At 42.5% G+C, this 10,439-nt stretch overlaps 1 protein-coding gene across 1 annotated transcript; it reads right to left on the bottom strand.

Moving 5' to 3' along the window:
• Window positions 1–2,132: 2,132 nt before the first annotated feature.
• Window positions 2,133–5,649, bottom strand: ccnb1 (cyclin B1). The gene is made up of 9 exons (XM_029651591.2): window positions 5,540–5,649; window positions 5,125–5,259; window positions 4,913–5,029; window positions 4,561–4,743; window positions 4,294–4,452; window positions 3,312–3,548; window positions 3,081–3,221; window positions 2,593–2,703; window positions 2,133–2,480 (listed from the first exon to the last, which is right to left on the bottom strand). The coding sequence occupies exons 1-9, from the start codon at window positions 5,558–5,560 to the stop codon at window positions 2,376–2,378; spliced, it is 1,209 nt and encodes a 402-aa protein (XP_029507451.2). The 5' UTR covers window positions 5,561–5,649; the 3' UTR covers window positions 2,133–2,375.
• Window positions 5,650–10,439: the final 4,790 nt, after the last annotated feature.

Here is a 10,439-nt window from a genome sequence, read left to right as displayed (position 1 = left end):
CACAACTGTCAGCATGTGTCCATGATGGAGTCTCTGAATGAGAGTTAAAACTGTCCAATTTGAGTGTTTGTTGCAGCTCGTTCCACGCTTAGCTGCAGCAGACTGAAAAGGCGAGTGACCCAGGGATGTGTGCGCTTTGCGGACCTTTAATAGAATGTGACTGGCAGAAGGGGTGTTGTATGTGGAGGATGAGAGCTGCAGTAGATATCTCAGATAGGGGGAGTGAGGCCTAAGACTGTTTTATAAATAAGCGTCAACTAGTTTACAGGAGTATAGAGTGCAGTGATGTGTCCTATAAGGGGCATTGGTGGCAAATCTGATGGCGGAATGGTAAAGAACATCTAGCAGCTCGAGAGCACCCTTACCTGCCGATCTATAAATCACGTCTCCGTAATCTAGCATGGTAGGATGGTCCTCTGAATCAGGGTTAGTTTGGCAGCTGTGGTGAAAGAGCGATTTTAGCTCTTAGCTTGCAGCTTTGGTATGTGCTGAGAGAAGGACAGTGTAGCGTCTAGCCATACTCCCAAGTACTTGCATGAGGGGACTACCTCAAGCTCTAAACAGAGGTAGTAATTACACCTGTGGGGAGGGGCATTTTTACCAAACCACATGACCTTTGTTTTTGAAGGTCAGAACAAGGTTAGAGAAAGCTTGGACACTAAGAACACTTTGAAGAGCATTTAACAAAATCCAGGGAGAGGCCAGCTGAGTATAAGACTTTCTGCATGTAAATGGATGAGAGCTTCCTACTGCCTAAGCTCCGATGATGTAAATTAAGAGCGTGGGGCCTAGGATCGAGCCTTGGGGTACTCCCTTGGTGACAGGCAGTGGGTAAGAGCAGATTGACTACCTCCAGAGTGCAGTGTATAGTCAGCAAAACAGGCCAAAGACCCCTCAGAGACACCAATACTCCATAGCCGGCCCACAATGGAATGCCGTAGCAAAGGCTTTGGCTAAGTCAATAAAAATAGCAGCACATTGATGTCACCATTGCCCTTGATTCTAAGCATTGAGGACCTTTAAGGTTGCAGTGACACATCCATAACCTGAGCAGACAAATTGCATATTCGAGAGAATACTATAGACATTGAAAAGGTCAGATTGACAAGTTTTTCCAACACTGATAAATCAGGGCAAAAAAGAAATAGGCCTATAACAGGATCAGCTTGATCTCCCCCTTTAAATAAAGGACAAACCGTGGCTGCCTTCAAAGCAATTGGAACCTCCCACAGGATAAAGCGGTTGGGCAATAGGGGCAGCAACCTTAAAGGGATCCATCTGACCCAGATGGTTTTTACAGGTAAAGTTTAAGGAGCTCCTTTAGCACCTCGGACTCTGTGACTGCCTACAGGAAAACTAGCGGGGCAGAGAAGCATTGGGGAGAGTCACATTAGATGGGGTGGGAGATGAGGAAATGTTGAATGGGCAAGACTGCATCAAATAGGAATCCTGACTTAATAAAGTGTCATTAAAGAGCTCAGCCATGTGCTTCTTGTCAGTAACAACCAACATTAAGGGACATGGGCAGCTGTAAGCGTTCTATTAGCCAGGTCTTTAACCGTTTTCCAGAATGTCTTAGGGTTAGACCCAGCGAGAACTGCTCCTTAAACTAACTTTGGCCTTCTGGATAGCCTGAGTGAACACATTCCTCATTTGCCTGAACGAGAGCCAGTCTGAGTATGGCGAGCCTGTCACCAAATGCAATTGAGGCAAAGTAATATTTTTAAAATTAAAAAAGGTCCAAGCGTCTTCGATACTGGAGGCCATTTCATGAAGGCGTGCGCATTAAAGTTTAAGCAAGCGTCTGACAGATCAGGAAAGCACATTTCACTGTAAAGCCATGACAAACAGGCTGTAAGGTGTAAACCTGATCATTAAGGTTTACAGAAAACACCAGACTATGTGAGGATAATGTCAAGGAGCCAAAGAAAGCTTAAGGCAGAGCCCAGTGCTGATGGAGGACTATATCACCCAGCATCAATCAACAAAGAGTCATTAGAAAGTTCAATGCCTAAAACCAGCTAATAAAATTGTTTAGGGAGAGAACCGAGCACTGAAGGTGATCCTTGGTAAAGATTGCCACTCCTACAGTCTGCCAAAAAGGTTAACCATAAAGTGTCTGTATAGCAAAGTAGAAATAAAATGTTAAAATGTTTATTGGCATTACTTGAATATACAGTCTTGATCAGACACACATCACAGATGGTAGAACAAACCTAGATTAAGTCAAAGCATTTAATTACTGGAAAAGTCTAAACCCAGGTTTGGGAACACAAGCTGTACACTACCCAACACCAATGTTTCTCCCATAATTGTTAAAACCACATAAGTTACATACATTCTGTACAGTACAATCAGCAGTGCTGTCAAGCATCTCATAAGGTGAGCTGCTTTGCAAGGTCCTTGATCAGCGAAGACTTCAGCTGTGAAATGGTGGCGATTTTCATATGCTTTTGACTAGAGTACTTATTCTTAACTGCCTGCAAAAGAAAAACAAATGGCAACAGGTCATTTTGTAGAAGATGTCTTACAATTAGGTGCATTTAAAGAGCTGTTAACGGCATTCACTAATAAGGCGGTTCCTCTACGCACCATATGCTTAGTTTGTCCCTCGTTCACCTTCACAACATTTTTTGCTATGTGCCGCATGACCGGGACTAGGCAGTCTTCGGTGTAGTTCATGTAATGCTGCAGTGTGGAACTCTGGGGAGAGGATACAAAGGCAGTAAGTCACAAGATCAAGTGATGCAGTGACCTGGTATACACCAAGGGCTCCCGAGTGACACAGCAGTCCAAGCCTCTGCATCTCAGTGGTAGAGGTGTCACTACAGACCATGGTTCACTTCAAGGTTGTATCACAACCAGCTGTGATTGGTAGTCATAGGGTGGCACACACTTCACCCAGCGGTGCCCAGGTTAGGCCATCATTGTAAATAAGAATTTGTTAACAGACTTGCCTAGTTAAATAAACAAAGGGCTTCTTTCCCCAACAATCACTGATCAGAGACCAGATAAGCAAATATGGTGGAATCCAATCAGAAAATAGAGACACCCACAGCAGTTACTGAAGGACATCTTACCCAGTCACCGCAGTTGAAGACCTTCAGGGTGAGGGCGAAGGCTGCACTGGCCACCTGGGAGGGAGGGAAGTGCACCATCTCATAGTCCACCATGGTGAGCTCCACCAAGTACTTTGCCAGGGTGTGGTGCTCAGCAGTCACCTGTAGAGAGACTTAGTCATTTTGATTCTAGAACTGGTATGACTGTAGGCAATACAGATTGAGTGTCAGTGTTGAAGGGGGTTGGTATACCTCGCCAATCTTTGAGGCCCTTCTGAGGAACTGGAGGGGGAGAGGGCGGCCAAAGCTGAACTTCAGCACTCTCAGTATCGTCATTTCCATGTCCCTGATCTGGGCAGTGGTGTAGGCCCGGTCAGTCACAAATGCAAAGTCTGCGATCTCTGGAGGGTACATCTCCTCGTATTTGGAGGCGATGAACATGGCAGTCACACCAACCAACTGAAGTTGCTTTTTGGGCACTGGGTTATCCTGTTGGAGACCATTTTTTGCTTATAATTTCCACAAGTTGGTAGGCCATTTGTCAACTATAGTTAGATACATGCCGCTTCTGGCTTAATGTGTTGCCCTAGAAAACTAAATGAAGTAGGGCTCACCAGAATAATACCTTATGGCAGTAGAGCACATTAGTAATCTAGTCAATGTTGTTTGACTAGCCCCCCAAAAAATGGAAAGATATGGCACAGGACTGATTATCAGTTTGACCCGTTACGGAAATTAAAAGCAGAGAAAAGTCTTAGGTGGATATTTTGTGTAGTTGAAATGCTGTCTGCTTGCATAAGTGTCAAAGATGATTCAGCATCTATTGAGAATGCAGATGTAGAGTCACATTTCTCCACTAATGTGTGAGACAAAATAACCACATAGTGCATCATTTTAGTGCAAGAAATGTATAGTGCTACAAGAGTTAATATGCTACATATGAGAGGTTTTACACCTACAGTCAGTGTCCATATTACAGTTAACATTAAACCTAGGAACTTACAAGGAACCTGTTTATTCATGGCTACTTGAGCAGCTTATCAAAGGTGCATGTAAACAGCTTATCCCAAATAAGACCTTAAGCGGGATATGAGCTACCATCCAGAAAATTGTGTGCATTTAAACATGGTCAGCAAGCAAGCCCACTGGTGGGCTGTGACATTCCTGCTACACTGTAGTTCACTGGCAGTAATTTATCATCAGGGTGGCTAGGACAGCGGGTCAAGCAAATTACCTGAAGGAAGCGGTCAATGATTCCCACAGTCATATACATGGTCTCCTGCAGCAGGCGGAACTTGATTTGGACCTGGACGAGCCAATCAATGAGAATGGCACGCATGTTGCCTGTAATTTCCTGTCCTTCCAGATATTTGGTTTTAACAGCCTGATCAACCTTTGAGGGGAGACAAGACAAATGGATATGTAAGCAACAGGCACATGCAGGACAATAAAATACATTTCCTGGACCGTGGCTTTCAGCTGAGAAACATAATACACCAACCTCAAGTTTTTGAAGGTATTTGTAGATGTCCTTCACATATTCACTGCAGAGCATGGGGTTGTCATAGTCATCAGCATCCACATCTTTAATATTAAGTAGGACATCAGAGAAGGCCTGGCACAGTTCAATGGGAGCACAGCCAGAGGTATCCATTGCTGTGGGAGACAATGGCTCAGGGAAAACCTGACAGACAAAAAAATATATAAAAAACACTAGTGTTAATAATATTCAATGTGGGGTATGGTGGTGAACAATGTCTAATCATGATAGTGCATGAAGTTGAGCAGATTGAAGGCTATTACAAATAAATCACAAGCAGCCAAATTCTTGCCCTTTGCCCCAGAAACCTCACCTGAACCTCCAGCTTAACTGGGGAAATAACTTTTGGGGGTTGTTGGTCTTCAGGGACCGTCGCCAACCGTGTGCTGGCCTTCCTCTCAACCACCTTTGTGGGTCCTGCCTTTGCATCCTGTAGAATAAAAATGAAGCACCGTATTTTAGTACTAGAAACATGGTAGCTAGAGACCTATGCATTGTGAAGTTGTCCCAAAATATAAAAGTCACCTTTTTCAGAGTCTGTCTGGGGACTCCAACATTTCCAATTTCGCCAAGCGCAGCTCGTGTTCTCAGTGTAGGCTTGGTTCCCAGAACTACCTTGCCTGGCAGGGCAGTTTGGTTCTCTGAGGAACCCAGACGATTCTACAGGAATTTATATTTAAAAAAATATATTTAAAAAAATGGAACCATGTAGAATAATATTTTATTAAAATAGAACACGATATAGCATACTGAACGAGTAAACAATAACGTCAGAGAAGGAAGAAGCAAAACATTTTGCTGAGGCACGAGGCGAGTCACTCCTCTGCATTTAAGCTTGAATTCTAAACAAAAGCAATGAACAAGTTGCAAACGTAACACAAATAGCTATAATAAACCAAATATATCGTAGCACAAAACAATTTCTGAAAATACAACTTACTCTGGTCATACGGTGAGCCATTTCTAAATATACGATGCTTCGGTGAAAGAGAATACACTTACTGCACACAATTTCTAAGGGTGAATAGCCGTAGTTTAAATCCTGGTTTACTCGAATTTCATTCGTTGCGTTCCAAAATGCGCTGCCATCTGATTGGATGACAAGCACGTGATTAGAATGCGTTCCTAGGACGACCAGTAATCACATGACAGGATTTAGCTAGTTGTTTTTTTTAAAGACTTCCGCCACCTTATAAATAAGAAGCAAGTTATCCAGTTCAAAACAAAGGCACTGTATTGTATTTACAGTTCATGTACAATTTAGTTGAGGTTTATGTTACTATATAGATGACATGTCCCAAAGATTCTTATAAACCTTTGTAGCTGATTTTCTTAACCTGTATTTTTATCTAATACAAGTGTACACTTTGGACTAGGAAACTAGTTTGTTGCTATCTGGGATCAGACGTCCCACCCTAAATCTTACCCTAACCAGAATCCCTTACCTTAACCATTTTACATTTCAACGTCAATGGAGTAGGGACGTCCCACATACCCTGGAAATCATGGACCCTATGAAATGTCCGACTTTCTAACTGGTTGAACGTGGCACGTGTACGTATAATGGTGCTTTAAAGACAACTTGGACCTCTGGAAAAAACTAGGTTGAATCATGACGTCAGTGATCTTCAGGTCGGAATTTTGGAGCGCTAGAAAGAGGCACGAGTTCCTGACTTGGAATTCCGAGTTGGATGACCGTTCAAAAATACATTTTCCAGTCAGAGCTCGTTTTTCCGAGTTCCCAGTTGTCTTGGATGAATTGACGTCGGAAGTCAGAGATTTCCCAGTTGTTGTTAACGGGGCATTACAACAACAAACACGTTATCTAGTTCCGACTAGCAAGTGAACGTGGCATCATATTACCAAAGACCGTATGGTTAATGCCATATTCATGTGCTAGTCGGAACTAGGTTTACTTTTAAATGTATTACTTGCTATCTGGATGTAGTTATACACGTGGCACATTCAACCAGTTAGTAAGTCGAACATTTGAGTTTCCTAGACCCGACTTGCGGCATTAAAAACGTTGTGATATTACCACAGAGTTTCTAAACCTCTTAACAAATGTGATCTCATGCCAATTAATTTCTGTGACTCCGTTAACATTGCCTCCATACCTGTTAAAAATGAAGTGAAATATTTATGAATTGTTATCACTAAAAACGTGTCAGATAGAGAATCTTTAAACATCGATAATATGATTAATTATATGATAGTTTCATTAAGTCAGTGGCTGCAACGTGATATCTCAATTTAGGGTCTTATTTTGTCCAAGACTAATGGTTTATCTAGAATCATTTACTCAAGTCAGTCCCTTTTTATTTATTTCAAGTCAATGCTGTTATATTTAGATTTGTTTGGAGGAATAAAACGCATTATATTCGGAGATCACAATTAGTGAAAGAGTATGATCGTGGAGGTTTACAGGCTATTGATATGGAATCGTTAGTGGGTGCTTTTAGAATTACATGGTTGAAATGATGTCTGTCTAATCCTATCTCTATGTTGTATCATATCCCTAACAGTCTGTTGAATAAACTTGGTGGATTTTGACCCTCCAAAATGACCTGTGAAATTGTCTAAGTTTCACCATCATATGTTATTTTTCTGGAAAATGGTATTCAAGCACAATGTTTCCCCACACAAAACATTGACTTGGAAGAATAGAGTTATTCAAGTTAATAGGAAATCCGTTTTCAAAGGCCTTTGACCTGTTTAAAGGTCTTACTCACATCGGCTGCGGAGAGTGTGATCACACAGTCTTCCAGAACAGCTGGTGCTCTCATGCATGTTTCAATGTTATTTGCCTCAAAGTGAGCATAGACGTAGTTTAGCTCGTCTGGTAGGCTCGTGTCACTGGGCAGCTCTTGGCTGTGCTTCCCTTTGTAGTCTGTAATGATTTGCAAGCCCTGCCACATCTGATGAGCGTCAGAGCCGGTCTAGTACGATTCGATCTTAGTCCTGTATTGACACTTTGCCTGTTTGATGGTTCGTCGGAGGGCATAGCGGGATTTCTTATAAGCTTCTGGGTTAGAGTCCCTCTCCTTGAAAGCGGCAGCTCTAGCCTTTAGCTCAGTGTGGATGTTGCCTGTAATCCATTGCTTCTGGTTGGGGTATGTACATACGGTCACTGTGGGGATGACATCATCAGTGCACTTATTGATGAAGCCAATGACTGATGTGGTGTACTCCTCAATGCCATCGGAGGAATTCCGGAACATATTCCAGTCTGTGCTAGCAGAACAGTTCTGTAGCTTAGCATCTGCTTCATCTGACCACTTTTTTATTGATCGAGTCACTGGGGCTTCCTGCTTTAATTTTTGCTTGTAAGCAGGAATCAGAATGATAGAATTATGGTCAGATTTGCCAAATGGAGGGCGAGGGAGCGGTTTGTATGCATCTCTGTGTGTGGAGTAAAGGTGGTCCAGAGTTTTTTTTCCTCAGGTTGCACATTTAACATGCCGATAGAAATTTGGTAAAACGGATTTCAGTTTCCCTACATTAAAGTCCCCGGCTACTAGGAGCGCCGCCTCTGGGTGAGCGTTTTCTTGTTTGCTTATTGCGGAATACAGCTCATTCAATGCTGTCTTAGTGCCAGCCTCTGACGGTGGTGGTTTGTAAACAGCTACGAAAAATACAGATGAAAACTCTCAAAGTAGATAGTGTGGTCTACAGCTTATCATGAGATACTCTACCTCAGGCAAGCAATAGCTCGAGACTTCCTTAGATATTGTGCACCAGCTGTTCTTTACAAAAATACATAGTCCGCAGCCCCTTGTTTTATCAGACTCCGCTGTTCTATCCTGCTGGTGCAGTGTATAACCAGCCAGCTGTATGCTAATAGTGTCGTCGTTCAGCCATGACTCCGTGAAGCATAAGATTTTACAGTTTTGAATGTCCCGTTGGTACTTTAAGGTCATATAATTTATTGTCCAAAGATTGCACGTTTGCTTGCAGAATGGAAGGAAGTGGGGGTTTATTCTATCGCCTACGAATTCTCAGAAAGCAGCCCGCCCTCCGGACCCTTTTTCTCTGCCTCCTCTTCCCGCAAATCACAGGGATCTGGGCCTGTTCCCGAGACAGCAGTATATCGTTAGCGTTGGGCTCGTCAGACTCGCCTTCTTCTCCGGTGCCATTTTACATGGTTGTTGCAAAAGTAGATCTGCTTAAAAATAAAGTAAAGGCTATCATGTCAGACACGTACTAACAAAGCACGCGCACGAACAAACAAGACAACAAAATGTGCCTTTTGGAATCAAAGTTGCAAACTTTAGAAGATGAATTGAACCAGCAAGAAAACAGAATGAATCAAAACAACATGAGAAAATTGGCCTTAGCGGAAAACGAGAAAAAAGGGGAATTTTCCTGCTACGTGGTCAAACTGATATCAGAGGAACTTGATGTGGATATATCAGCAAAAGATCTGGAAGGATGCCATAGGATCGGTGTGAAACAGAAGAACTCTAAATACCCACACATGGTGATCTTCAAACTGTGGAACCATCAGACCAAAATAATTATTCTGAGAAGAGGACGAAGTAGTAAAAACAATGAGTGCACTAGGCTACATACAGTGATGCCTTAGACCAGCTTATGACATGCATGCTATATTTCCCCCTTTGAATTGTCTTTTCAGTCTCCATGTAGCACATTGGTTACTTCAACCGTTACTTTATAGAGAAGAACAGCTACTTGGGGAAAGTAGAATATATATTGTCGAGGAGAGGGAAAGGATATTGTCTCAACTTATGACAATAACTGTTCTAAGAATGTGCATGTTTGTGTACGTGAATGGGAGTGTGAGGGAAGAGTGAGGGATGATGAATATGTGTAGGAGGGTGGTAGAGAATGGGTTTGTGGATGCATAGGGTATAAGTTTGTCTGGAATGGATGAGAATGGATGAGTACATCTGGTTGGGTGTAAGTGTGTCTGAAGCGGTAGGGAGGGTGGGACAAATGCGAAGTTGGGACAAGCTTGGGTGGGTATGGATGGGAGGTTTGGACAAGCTTGGCTTGGTTGGAGAACTGGGAGGGGGAGGTGGAGAGGGATGGATTTGGCTTGTGAGAGGGAGAAGAGAGATGTATTTATTTTTGTGCTGTAAAATGAATAAGAGTTCTGGACAGATTAATAGGGTGAATATAGGAAGGTGTAGAGGTTTCCCAGAAAGAGGGCAAAGATGTCCCCCAGCTGCCATTTGATGGTGATCTGGGGGTGGTACTCCTCCAGCTCAGGTATTGTCTCAAACAGGGGAGGACAGACCAGGCACCAACAGGGACATGATGAGCTCCAACTACACAGAGGAACCATGGCAGGAATCATACCATCTCCCCACTACACCACCACTTTACACAACACCATATGATAAAAAAAGATGTCAGTGATGAAATAGAGAGGGAAGTTTGTTTAGTCAGTAATGAATGAGATGAAAAAAGAAGGCTGCAATATTACAGATGTAGGATCTTAATTTGAGCCAGTTTGCTACAACAGGAAAATATTCCTGCATCAACAGGAAACATTATTATGTGGATTATAATTAATGGGCATTTTTGTAGGGGTTTATACATTTTCTGTAAGGGAAAATTAAGTCTGAAATTTCAAAGTGGAAATTACAAACTTCTGAAGCCTTTTTAAGCCTCCTGCAACATGTGATCAAATGAAGATCCTACATCTATATAACATAATATCACTATACATGTTTTCCAAATATAAACTGATTCTATTGGTTTGAAAGAATGTACTTGACATCAACGCCATTCTCCAAGCATTACCTCGTTTTTATTGTACCAGCTCAGATCGTCCCTGTTGGCAAACTCCTGGGACCTCTTCACCACGAAGAAGA

Source organism: Oncorhynchus nerka, linkage group LG4, assembly GCF_034236695.1.
Source record: "Oncorhynchus nerka isolate Pitt River linkage group LG4, Oner_Uvic_2.0, whole genome shotgun sequence".
NCBI lineage: Eukaryota > Metazoa > Chordata > Actinopteri > Salmoniformes > Salmonidae > Oncorhynchus > Oncorhynchus nerka.
The sequence above is the reverse complement of the archived record's forward strand: the minus strand, read 5'-3'. Positions and strand labels throughout refer to the sequence as shown.

What these genes read in the sequence shown, in the direction of transcription:
- ccnb1 (XM_029651591.2), bottom strand. Translation starts at nt 5,560, where the DNA reads ATGGCTCACCGTATGACCAGA. An exon ending in TCTTCAACTGCGGTGACTGG is followed by an intron (nt 2,704 to 3,080) that starts GTAAGATGTCCT and finishes TCCTCTCCCCAG; the next exon opens with AGTTCCACACTGCAGCATTA. An exon ending in AGGGACAAACTAAGCATATG is followed by an intron (nt 2,481 to 2,592) that starts GTGCGTAGAGGA and finishes TTTCTTTTGCAG; the next exon opens with GCAGTTAAGAATAAGTACTC.